Below are 13,322 nucleotides of genomic sequence, written 5' to 3' on the forward strand. Positions count from 1 at the left end.
GACCTGGATTTAGTTCCCAACACTCACGTGTGGCAGTTCACAGCTGCCTGTAACACCAGGTCCAGGGAGATCAGGTACCTTTAGCCTCCAAGGGCACCTGCACTCGCATAGACATACACAGTTAAACAGTAAACACAAATCTTTAAGAATGTTCATCCCCACCCTCTGTTGCTGAACTTAAATATCCATGTTGGTGGAGCCCATTATTCTGCTACATTCCTTGCTTATTTCATGTGCAGATATCTGCCTTTGTGTGTGGTACATGAGCATTGTGTAGATACACTTGTCCCTGCATGCGCATGTGAGAAGAAGAAGTTGACATGCAGATGTCTTTTTTACTGCTCTTTACCTTATTTTCATTTTCATTCTTACTGGTTTGTGTATGTGTGTGTGTGGGGGGGGTGTATGTGTGTGTGGGTGTGTGTATGTGTGTGGGGGGTATGTGTGTGGAGGGGGTGGGTATGTGTGTGTGGGGAGAGGTGAGTGTGTATGTGTGGGGGTGGGGTGTGTGGGGGTGTGTATGTGTGTGTGGTGTGTATGTGTGTGTGTTGTGTGTGTGTGTGTGTGTGTGTGTGCACATGCATGCTTCTATGCATCTCTACCTGATTCTTCACACTGGTTCTGATCTTGACACTCAACATCCCAGCTAGACTAACTAACTGGCCAGAAAGTCCAGGGATCCTCTCCATGTCTACTGGTCAGTTCTGGGATTACAGAGATGCATTCTGTGCCTGGCTTTCTATGTGTTCCTGGGGATCAAAATTTGGGTCATCATGCCTATGTCTGCTGATCCATCTCTGCTGCCCCAGGTGCTCCCCTTTTAATAGAGGAGGGAAATTGTGCACATGATTATAAGGTTAGATTAATTATCTTAAGGAATATGAATGAGGAAATGGGAGTCATGGCTACCTTATCCTTTTTTTGTTTTGTTTTCGGTTTTTTAACTCTAATGCTAAGCTATTAGCTTCTAAGTCTTGGCAGGGAAAATGTCACACCCTCCTTTCCAAACTTGAAGAAGTACAACAGTAAAAATAAAAGCTGTTTATCACTTTCTTTCTGTGGTTTGCCCAGCACAATTCCCAGTGTTCCCCAGACTTCTCAGATGAAAAGCTCAGCTTTGACCTCACCTTGTACCACTAAATAAAGTTGTGGTGTCTTCCTGGCCTTAGCAATCACTACCTTGAAGTTAAGACATCATCATGTACTGAGCCCAAACCTAGAGGCAGAATACTGTTAAATGCAATAAGCCTTCAGTGAGCATCTGAGAAACGGCAGCATGGTAAATAATGGGAGAAGTGTAATGGAAAAGTCTGGCCCTCCAGCCTGGCTCTGCTGGCTCTCATCTCTGCTGTCCACAGCCATCATTAACCACACAGCTGCAGAATCAGTCCCTGCCACTCTCCAGGGAGCACTCACCTTGATCCCAGATAAAGGACAACCTGTCCTTGGCACAGTCGGTTGAAGAGAACATCCCTAAGCCTTGTCTTCCAGATGCAGACCTGTGCAGAGCATAGAGCTGGCTGCCTGAGGACTACTGAACACACACACACACACACACACACACACACACACACACACACACACACCAAGAAAATACTGAGCTGATGTGTAACTTGGATACCAGCTGTCCTTACTTTGCTGGTTCCTTGAGCCTGCACTTGGTATTTTATGCTGGTGTGAGGGGTGTGTCTTGGCTATGAATTGTGATATAGCTTAGCTCTTCAAGAACTTCACTACTTCTAATCCTGCATACAGTGACTGTTGTTGATCTCACTAAAACAATGCTGAAACTTGTCGTATAAGCTCTCACGTTACTCTGCTGCTGTTGTAGTTATATATAAGCATACAAATGTGTGTGTATACATATACAAATACACATACCTATATATTGTTCTAGTCAGTGTTAACTGCCAACTTGAAATAGTCACTTGATGAAATAGTCTCCATTGAGTAATGGTCTTTATCAAGTTGGTCTGTGGACATTTCTATAAGAGATTGTCTTGATGGATGAAGGAGAGCCCAGTATACTACGAGTGCCACCTTTTCCTGGGCAGGTGGTCCTTGACTGTATAAAAAAGATAGGTAAGCATAAGCCTATGAGTGACCCAGTTAGCAAGCCAGATTGTGACCTGGAAGTATAAGCCAAATAAATCCTTCCCTCTCTTACATTATTTTGATAAGAGTGTTTTTATCCCAGCAACAGATAGGAAACTAGAGCATATACGTATGTACACTTTTGTTGAATGTCTACTCTGTATACTGCCAAGTGTTTATTGTAGTTGAGGGCAATATCAGCCAGGTAAATGTTATCTATGATAACAAACCCCAAATGAGTCATGCTCAAGCCTGGTAGGCATTGTGCCTCCTCATATAAAGTTCAATGGAAGTATTTTTGGCCCCAGAGTGACTGTCTTCCAGCTATTGACTAGGAATACAAATTGCATACATTTGGGTGGCTCCATTTCCAACAATAGGTTGTTGTTTTTGGATTGACTGCATTAAGCCAGTAGAATGGGAAAAACACATAGAGACCATTTAGGAGTTGTTCTTGAACCAGAGAGAGAAGGCAAACATCACTTGCTCATATTCCATGAGTTAAAACTATGTGTCATTTTGTCAGTTCTAGTTGCAAAGGATGATGGGAATTGAAGTCCACCTGTATGCCCAGAATGAAGAGTGTTAAGATTCTATGACATCTAATCAATCCCTTCCTCCGAGAAGAAACAGAAATGTAGGGCTAGATCTTCATTCTCATGGACATGATCTTCTGGGGGATCCTAGAACGTAGGGTGGGAAGTGTTACAGGAATTGTTCAGTCCAGTAATGGTGTACAACAGATAACATGTCAGAGGAAGAGGACAGAGTGATCATCTGGATGGGAATTCATCTGTGTCTAGGATGGATAACCTTTTAGATGGGGTTGTTTGCAGTGCACTCCTGAATAATGAGTAGCAAGAGCAGGAACAGAGTGCCATGGGATGGTGGGTGAAATCATCAACTCAGAAGAGAGAGTGTGCTTCTGACATAGTGGGACCTAGCTGGCAAGAAGGGAGGGTGGGATTGTCCTGACCAAGGAAGGAATTTGAGCCAACGGTTCTTCCAGCTCTGTCCTGGAGACTGGGGGATGTAAGGCTGTGAATCTCTATTTCTGAGGCCAAGTGGGATCTTGATTAGTAAGATCAGGTAACAGATGCTGCAGGGTCAATTAAAAAAAACCCAAAAGGCTTTCTGGTACACAGTTCCAGGACATCGTCCAATATGATGGGGAAGTCAATGTAGCAGTAGTATATGGGTATACCTCTATGTCTGGGTTTGTGTCTGTGTGTCTGTTTGTGTGTCTGTCTGTGTGTCTGTCTGTCTGTCTGTCTCTGTCTTTCTGTGTGTGTGTGTGTGTGTGTGTGTGGCTTTGCCACCTTTTATATCATATATTATATATATATGAACTTTCTAGATTTTCAGGTTAAAGATTTGAATTTTAAAGTGGTTCATGTAAGAAATTACATCCAGAGGGACCCTCCCAGTGAACATGAACTATAGATAAGCTGTGTTGGAGAGTTTGAATTTAATTAGGCATTCTGGCTTACTCTCTTTGACAGTGGCCTTAGTTAAATTTTCCATGAGCGTTGGGGAGGTGTCTCAGTGCACTGGCCTTGCAAGCCCGTGGACCTGAGTTTGAATCCCTAGAACCCATGTAAAGCTGGACACATCTATAATCTCAGCCCTCCTACAGGGAGATAAGAGGAGAGACAGTCAAATGCCTGGAAGATCTGGTGTGGGTTGTGGAGAACAGGAAGCCCTGTCCCAAGCAAAGTGGAAAGCGAAAGCTAGTATGTGCAGCTGTCCTTAGATTGTCACACATGCACTGTGGCATGTTTGCTTCTGCATACACCACACACACACACACACACACACACACACACACACACACACACACACACACACACACACACACACACACACACACACACTCCTGCTGCCCTGACTTCCCCACCATAATGGGCTATACCCAGGAACTGTGTACAGAACAAAACAAAACTTTCTCCCTTAAGTTGCTTTTGCCAGAGTATCCTTTTGAAACAATAAAAAAAAAAGAGAGACTAAGTTCCTATTTCAAGGGAATAAATTGACCAATTGGATAAAAACTAGTGGCACAATGCGTCATTGAAGAGGGTAGGTTTTGACACACACATACTCATGCAGTATGTGAAAGGGTGACATCATATATCTGAGAAGAAAGAGTGAAGCGCAGTCATGAACTGAATGAGAAGTCAGATATCTAATCTACAGAGGACTCTTCCCTCAAATCACGTGATCTACCACTCAAAAATCACCATTTCTTTGGTTTAATGTCATTTCCCATAACTGCTTCTACTGTTTGCATATTGATAAATGTATCCTTAGGTCTTAAAAAAATATAATTCGCTTGGCACTCTCTCAATCTCTTAAACCTATATATGGATGGAAAAAAGTCTAAGAATATCTTTTTCTTTCTGGACTGTAATGAGCATTAATTGGGTACTCATTGAATATAATACATTATGACAGGTTCTGATTAGTTAACAATAGGGAAAATTCCAACGTTACCCACAGGCATCTTAGATCCCAGACAGAACTTGAAAAGGGTATTATAAAAATCATGCAGAAGCAGTATCTTCTAGTTGCCTATTGGAGCCTTAGTAGTCTTGAAAACTTTGAATTTCCTTAGCAACAGGCAGCAAGTTTTGAAAGTGCCTCTATAGAGAGGAAAATGATACAGGTGTGAAACAAACAAGCCAACAGGAATTTGAAACTGTTGATAAGGACAACTGCTCTACCTAGAACAGGAAAAAAAAAATATCATTATCATTGCATTAGAATGAGATATATCCCTGCTACAGTATACATTGTTCAAGAGGTATCCTTCAAAGGTTTATTGAATGAATAGCTAACTGAGTGTACAGGGTTCTCATGAAAGTTTACTCTGATAATAGAAGCAGATGGAGTACAGTCATTTTAACAGAACTTGTATTTCCTAAGACAACATAGCCAATTTGCTGGCACAAAATGACCTGCAAGGCCAGTCCTGCAATCTGAAATGGTCCTAGCATCCCCTGCTGGAAAAAAATCTGTGTTTTTTCTTTCTATCTATCTGTCTGTCTATCATCTATCTATCTATCATTTAACTATCTTTTTCTTTCTCCCTCTTCCCACATGTATGGGAAGTGTTGTGATTTATGTGTTGGGGGAAAGCATGCATCCCACAGCTTGCATGTGGCAGTTAGAGGATGATGTCAGGTGTTGGGCCTCACCTTCCACCTTGTTGGAGACATGGTTTCTTATTGTTCACCACTGGGTGTGCCAGGCTAGCCACCTATGAGAGATCCTCCTCTCCCCATCTCTCATCTCAGCCTAGGATTATAGAATTATAAATCCTTGTGCTACCATGTTCATATTTAAGTGGGTTCTGAGGATCCAATCTCAGGACCTCACACTGCTGCTGCAAACATTTCATGAGCTAGCTCCCCAACCCTTGGATCAGCCTTTCTGTACAAGTCCACTCTGTGACACAAAGGATCTTTTTGGCCCATTATTTACTGACTTGGTTCGAGTTTTGATGTCTAAAATCATAAAAGTTGTAAGACAAACCAGGATACAGAAATCATTTTTAAAATGCCACCAGCCTGGCAGAAACATGACACATAAATCATAGGTCTTATTGTATTTGCAATTAAACAAATCAAATTTAGTGTCCACTGGAAAGCCTTAGCAATTAGTATAAAGATTAATATAGTGAAACATCTCCACTGTAGCAGGTCTCCCAAATAAAACTGATATAAAGAATGCACTATATAATTGAATAGCATGTAAGTATTAATGCACAAAATCTTCAGAGTCCCCAGGTCCCTGATGCAATTATTTTCTATTCACATTAATTGTTCCAAGCAGATGACGCTAACGACTTTCACTTATAAAATGTGTCCAAAGGAAGATTTCCTAAGATCAATGCTGTTTAGATATAAGGTCACTTTTATAATTATTCACTTAGATTTTCAACCATGCCTGAATATAATAAAATTAACCTTCTGACTATTTTTACTTTTTTAGTGAGAATACCAGAGGTTAATTTTCACACTGGCCAGCCAGCATATTAGGGTATAGATGATTTTCCTATTATCAATATTCCAACTACTACTTCTGGGCTGTATGTCTGAGTGTGTGTGAAAGTCAGAGGTCTGCTTTGAGGGAAACCTAACAGCAGAGATGTTTTTTTGACACAGAGTCTCTGAGTGGCCAAGAAATAACCAAGTAGGCTAGGCTGTCTTGCCAGTGAGGCTCTGTGTTCCTCCTGACTCTGTCTCCCCAGCTCTGTGATTATAAGCAAGCACCACCATGACTATCTTTAAAGGAAAAAAAAGCCTATTTTAATTTTTTGAGATTATAATGTAATTACATCATTTTCCACTTTTCTTTCCTCACTATAAACCCTTTCACATACCCCTCTTTACTCTCTTTCAAATATTTGACACTTTTTTCATTAATTGTTGTTATGTGTGTGTGTGTGTGTGTGTGTGTGTGTGTGTGTTCCTAAATGTATCAGTACAACCTGCTCAGTCTGTATAATGTTACTTTATGTGTGTTTTTAGAGCTGACCATTTAGTATTGGGTAATCAATTTGTGTGCTCCCACCTGGGGAAGGCGATTTTATATAAGTCCTGGAGATCAACTCAGTTTTTCGTGTTAGGACTACAGTACTTTACTAACTAAGCCGTCTCTCGAACCCACCCCATCTTCTTTTTTTATTTTTTTTTTCTTCCAAGTATTTCGCCAGGCAGACTGTCAGACTATAAAACTGTGATTGTTGTCTATGAAAATGTAACTTGCAAATACAAACACACAGAGAGAACTCTGATGAGCGAGAATAGACTTGGCATGGGTTCTGACATGTTTTCTCCTAATGGGAAGTATCAAACTCTTTAGAACTCTTTCCATCTAAAGTCAGATTTTGAAACAAAGAATTAAGGGAACGCTACCCAGCATCTCTGCTTGGTTTCACCTTAGAAACTTCACTCACGTGTCATAGACCTCTCATCTGGAGAGTTGCTCTCAGAGGCAGGACAGGGCCAGAGTTTGACATCTCTGTGGGCAGATATTGAGCTGCATGCGAGTTTCCCAGTTGTATTTATGGAATGTTGCTTAGGTCGTTTTCTTCTTTCTAGCAAGGGTGATGTCACAAGATACACCTCCGAAGCAGCCTCGGGCAGACAGATAGCAACACCTTCCTTTCTTGTGTTCTCTGAAATTCAGTGACATGTCCCCCAGCTGATAGAGTAAGCAGGCAGTGTCACTCTCTGCAGAGGTGTCGTAAATCTTGGCTTTGTCCCCAAGATAGCTTTTTGGGTATTGATTACATATCAAAGTCTCTGAGTAATGGTCAAGGGGCTTTTTATTAAAGCCCACGTCTCAAATTATCTCTCCCACTCTTATGATATATTATGTATGAACTTTTAAAAATTCATGGGCTCTGCATTTTCCCCCTATAGTTGAGGTTAGCTTTATGCTTGTTTGGTAAAATTTTAAGTCTCATTAGCCTAAAAAGAGTCACTTAAACACACACACACACACACACACACACACACACACACACACACACACACACACAGTCATATACATGCATACTGAAAAATATTAGGCTTAAAAAAGGGCATGAGCAGTCATGGATGACTAGATTTTTATTTTTACCATATAATTTTATCAGCTGCAGATAATATATTCTGTAGCCAATATAAATATTCTCAAGTTAAATTGGAATGACATTTCAGTAAAATACTGTCACTTTCTACATCTGCAAAGACCTCACAGCCCCTGATCTATACTGTGACCTTAGGATTACGAATCTTGCGAATTGTATAGTTTTTATTAAAGAAACTCTTGGCTTCAGTCTCTGTGTTTCTATAAATCATTCAAACTGAAACTGTAGCTGTTATATTGCATTTATCATAATAAGAATATCAGAGAACATGAACCATTCAAGTTGGCTAATCCAGAATAGAATGAGAAAGACACATTCATAGCAGAGCAAACTATGCATTTTACTAATTAAAGGAATGTACATAAGATAATGTTGGAAATGAAGCCAGTGTGTCCTTTCCACAAAGATGGGATTTAATAACTACCATCATGTGTTTACATTGACAACTGTGCTCAGTGGGATGTGTGGTGTTCTGTGGGTCCCTGGGAGGTTGGCTCCCTGTGCGGCCCTTATTGGACAATGTAGCGTTTATGGCTAAGATTTGAGCTTGGAGTCTTACTTGCCTTGTTGCTGCAACAAACTGCTGACAAAAGCAACTTAAGAGCAAGATGGTTCACTTGGGCTCCCAGTTCCTGAGGATGCAGTCCATCATGGTAGAAGGTATCTCTGCATGGGCAGTACCTGGGTACTTGACATCCACAGTTAGGAGGCGAAGAACAGACAGGAAGTGGGACTGATGCATGAAATGTGTGCATGTCACAGGATATATTTTAGCCACATCCACCGAAAGGAAGACAAAGGAAGCCGTCTACCTGTATGCGTTTCCAGAAGCTTCTGTCAGTCGTCCCCAGGGATACTATGCACCCAGTTTGGGTTATTGTCTGACATAGTTATCTCAGAACTTATGCGAAAAACATCAGATACTGGTGGGACCCCCAAGAGATGTAAAATAAGGTTATTTGTAAATTTATGATTTAGTTGAAGAGCCTCAATATGTGTGCACACACCCACATGCACACACACACTCACATGCATGCATTCATAATATCAACAACACCTAGAACTTCTCAAGTCCATCATATGCTGAGGACTATTCAGCCTTCTCCATTACCTGAAGTAGCACGTGTCTCAGTGACCTCCACTGACCAAAAAGGACACTGGGACACGGGTTGTGTAACTTTCCTTTCAAGTTCAAAGAGCTAGGATAGGGAAGAGGCCTGATTCAAACCTCAGAAATGGCCTCAGAGGTCAAGTGCTTGAGCACAGAACAGCTATTAACCATAGTGGTTAGGGGTGGCTCGTAATAGCAAACGTCAGAGGAAAGCTTGACTTTCCAGCCACAGAATCGGAATTCTATTCTACATGCCTTTTAACGTACGCCAGCAATGGTAACAGTGTGGCAAGGACGGAGCTTCCTGAATGGAGGGTTAGCTCTGCCTGCTCTCTGTGGATCCCTCTCCAGCCAGCCTACACATATGTTCTGCTCCCTCTCCAACTTGCCAGTTGTAGAGATGACGGTGAGTCCATAGCAGAAGCTGAGACAGAGTTATCATTCAGAAGAACTTATTAGGAGAGCTGTGGGCTCAGAGCTAAAGCCCTGAAATCAGAGAACCGCAAGGGAGTTACTCACGGTGCGCATCATGCTAGGATCCTGAAGAGAGAGAGCTTTCACTCCCTTCTCTTTCCAGAATATTAATAATTATGGCACCATAGCGTACACAGTACAATGAGGTTTTGAAGGGAGAGAGCCTTCAATTCTATAAGATGAAGGGAACTTCCAGTTCTTATAGACTTTATTGCACACATCAGAAGTCCTATCATGGAACTACTAGATCAGAGCCTGCAGTTGAACAAAGATCCCCCATATGATTTGTGTGCATGTGAAAAGCATGTATCAATACACCTCTTTGCTTAATCTCTGCTATTACTGCCAGCTTCGTGTGATGTGGGCTGACTTCCCCACCTCCCTGGAGTGTCTTACGTAGTATCTCTCTCATCCCTCAAGGTCAACTCCAAGGGAGAGCCTGCAGTTTTTCCTCAAGTCTACCCATCTTCTACATTCTAGTCTCCTGTCAATTAATTCATCCTCTAAAACGCATACGCACTTGGGTAATGCCTGAGCAAGAGGGCTTCTGCTTTCCCAGGCTTAGACATTGAGTTGAGCTGTACAAACCGATACGTTTTTGCTAGACAGAATGGATAGGGATATGTGGGAAAAACAGAGGAAATCACAACTAAACTGTGGTACCCTGGGAGAAGGAAGAACAAAAAGTCGCCAGAACCCATGCAGAGTATGGAAAGCCTTTTGAGGTGTTTAGCTCTCCATTACCTGAAAATATGCAGACTCAGTTGCTTCCTAGAGAGTGGGTGAATCTATTAGAGCAAAGGCAGTTCTAACTAACAACTGCCACCAGATAAATCCCGTAACAGAACATGAAAGACTAGAATAGAGACGTGGGAAGCTCATGTGATGTTTCTGGAACTTTATATAGGATGAATTTTATATGTCTATACTAGCAGAGGCATTGATACTGGGTTATCTCACCAAATGGAACCAGTGAGGGCTAAGGATGCAGTTCAGTTGGTAAAGAGCTTTTCTAGTATGCACGAAGCCCTGGGTTGCATCTCCAGCATCATATAAACTGAGCATGGTGGTGCATGACTTTAGCTCAGCACTCAGGAACTAGAGGTGGGAGGATCAGAAGATCAAAGTCATCCTTGATGTTGTGGTTTGACTGTGAAGTGTACCCCCTGTGCCCACCCCTGCCCCGGGAAAGGCTTGCATGTTTTAACAATTGGTTCCCAGCCCATGGAAGTTTGTGGAACACTTAGGAGGTGGACTCTCACTGGAGGAAATCAGTCACTAGTGAATGTGCCTTTAGGTTTCATAGCCTACACACCACTCACATCCATTCTCTGCTTCTTGAGTTTGGAAACATGACCAGCTGTTTTTTCCTCCACCGTGTCTTCCCTGAGGGACTGTATCCCTCTGGGACTATCAGCCAAAAATAAACCGTTTCCCCCTCCAAGTCACTTTGTCAGAGAATTTTGTCACAACAGAACAATTAATTGAGAAACTTGACCGCAAAGTGAGCTCAAGGCTAGAGGCACTGTCTGGAGAGAGAGAGAGAGAGAGAGAGAGAGAGAGAGAGAGAGAGAGAGAGAGAGAGAGAGAGAGAGAGAGAGAGAGAGAAATAGAGCTGTTGGCTGGCTATAGATATCTATTGAGAAACAAGTACAGACTTACTTTAACTAAGTTACATCTAACAATATAGAAGGGCAACACTGGTAGGTGATGCTGAAAACTGGATCTGCAGACATTTCTCCTATTATGATACTTAGTTCCAGATTTCAGCAGGGAGAAATAGGATATTAAAAATTCTTGGCATTTTTTTGAAAGATCACTTAAAGAGATCATTATGCAGCAAAAATAAAGTATCTATAGCAAGGCAGATGAAATGATTGAGTGTTATAGTTATTGATTGGTGAGCAAATTAAATGTGCCCTCTGTACTCTGTGAGGGTTTAAGGTTTACCACAAGTACTCTCCTCCCTCCATGGCTACCTGCCTGGCTTTGGCTGGGGTGTTTCTCACCGTCATTTAGAATTGCATTCGCAGGACAGTGATAAGTACTCAGGTACTAATGGCGCCCATAAAGTGTCAATAAATTGCATAAGTCAGAAGCCTGACACCTCTCTGCAAGTGACACAAGACAGATGGCTCCTCGCTGGAGAATTTCAGAGACAAAGCTTTCTAGAGATAGGCTGGAATTAGACGCTAATAGAGAGCTCCTATTCTCCATCAGGACGATGCTAAATTCATTTAGCCTGTCCAGTCTGCAGAGCTTCGTCTATTACACCTGCAAGGTGGCTGTCGAGATGCACGTGGGTGTTCACCCCTTCCTCTGCTGCCTGTGCTTCCTGTAGGCCCCCAAGAATTCTAACCACCTGGGCCCTCCGCATGAGGTCCCTGTCTGTGAGCTCTGGGGGTTGTTATCATTCACACAGCCAACCAGACATGAACAGTCCTGTGCTGTTTCACAGTGGAGATCTGTGACCCCTGAGCTTTGCGCCTGCGGCACGTGGTGTCTTACAAGGCTGCACAGGTAGACTGCAGTGTATGTGGTAGCTGACTCAGAATAACCTCCTAACCAGAGGGGAACCTAGGAGTGATATGGTGAGGCTGCCCACTCTACAAATAAAGCCATTGAGAGAAATAAGCACAAGACAACGAGTTTTGTAGCAGTATCTAACCTGATCGGGACCATTAAGTAAAACCTAATGCTGATGCTCTTGAACCCTATAGCCAAGAATGTGTCTTCCTCCCTCCAGAGCATCTGGGGTGTGTTGTTTTGTTTTGCTCTGCAATGCTGGACATTGAACCCTGGGCCTCATATATGCTAGTCAAGTATTCTCCCGCCAGCTGTACACCCTGCCCCGAGTCTTGATTTGATATTGATTTGATCTCTTACCATGTGGTTGGATAGAATGGGAACCTAGTGTTGTGTTAACGATGGTGGTTTGAAATAAGCCGAGCACCTTCTGTAAATCAAGTTCTAACTACGTGCTTCCCGTCTAGACCCTCATGCCATTCCGTGGTAACCGCAGATGCCTCATCCCACCCTTGCAGTAACGTTTGTACTTGACCGTACATACTGTTGCAGTTCACTTTAAAGGGGGAAATGGGGCTGACAAAGCTAGACAATTCCCTGGAAGCCACACAGCAAGAAGCATAGCTGAAGGGTGGAGAGGAGTTAGCTCAGGGGGTAAAGTGCATGCCTTGCAAACCTGAAGACCTGGGTGTGATTCCTGAAACTCACATTAAAAACCAGAAACAACTAACAACAACAAAAAAAAAAAACGAGGCATGCTTGTGATCTCAGTGGTGGGGAGACAGAAACAGGTCCCTGAGTCTCATTTACCAGGCAGCCCAGTCTTGGCAAGTTCTAGGCCAGTGGGAGACTCTTTAAGCGAGTCTCCAAAGGAATGACATCCTGAGATTGCCGGGTGGTCTCCACATGCTCGAGCATATACATGCTTACATGCCCCTCCCCCTAAGCCTCCCAAATATGCATGTGCATGTGTGTACCGCATGCACGCGCGCGCACACACACACACACACACACACACACACGCACACGTGTGGCAGAGCCTAAGGTCTGCTTGGTTCCCAAGCCTGAGCTTCTGGCCATTTAACTGCATTGGGTGTTTACTTCTTTTTAAGCCAGGATTTTACTCAGCCCTGTCCTGCTTTTACAGGAACACCTCCAGAATGCCAAGTCAGGAACCCCCGCCTTGAAACACTCTGGCTCGGGGTTAGTCATCCCCGATCACCTCTGTCCTGGAAACAGCTGCAGCAGCAGTGAGCTGTCCCTGTCCAGCACCTGCAGTGAGTGCTCCAGTGGTGCCTCCCACACGTGGCAGGACAGGAAGCTCCTTGGGAAAAGGGTAAGGCTCCTGCCCGTCAAGTCAGCCCCAGGGAGAAGAGACAGGAAGAGAAGAATCCTGGGCTAGCTGGAACTTGGTCACAGAGGCACAGGGGGTGCTGGGAAGGAAATGACCATCTGCTAAATGTTTGCCCATGGACTGTGGAG

General features: G+C 43.1%; 1 protein-coding gene across 1 annotated transcript in view; it reads left to right on the plus strand.

Annotated features, from left to right (window-relative positions):
- Nckap5 (NCK associated protein 5) overlaps positions 1 to 13,322 on the plus strand; it is an 841,775-nt gene that overhangs the window by 706,531 nt on the left and 121,922 nt on the right. The window contains 2 exon segments of the mRNA XM_028874923.2: positions 7,039 to 7,140; positions 12,988 to 13,176. Of these exon segments, the coding sequence (XP_028730756.1) occupies positions 7,039 to 7,140; positions 12,988 to 13,176 (291 nt within the window).

This window comes from Peromyscus leucopus, chromosome 15 (genome assembly GCF_004664715.2).
Source record: "Peromyscus leucopus breed LL Stock chromosome 15, UCI_PerLeu_2.1, whole genome shotgun sequence".
Lineage (NCBI taxonomy): Eukaryota > Metazoa > Chordata > Mammalia > Rodentia > Cricetidae > Peromyscus > Peromyscus leucopus.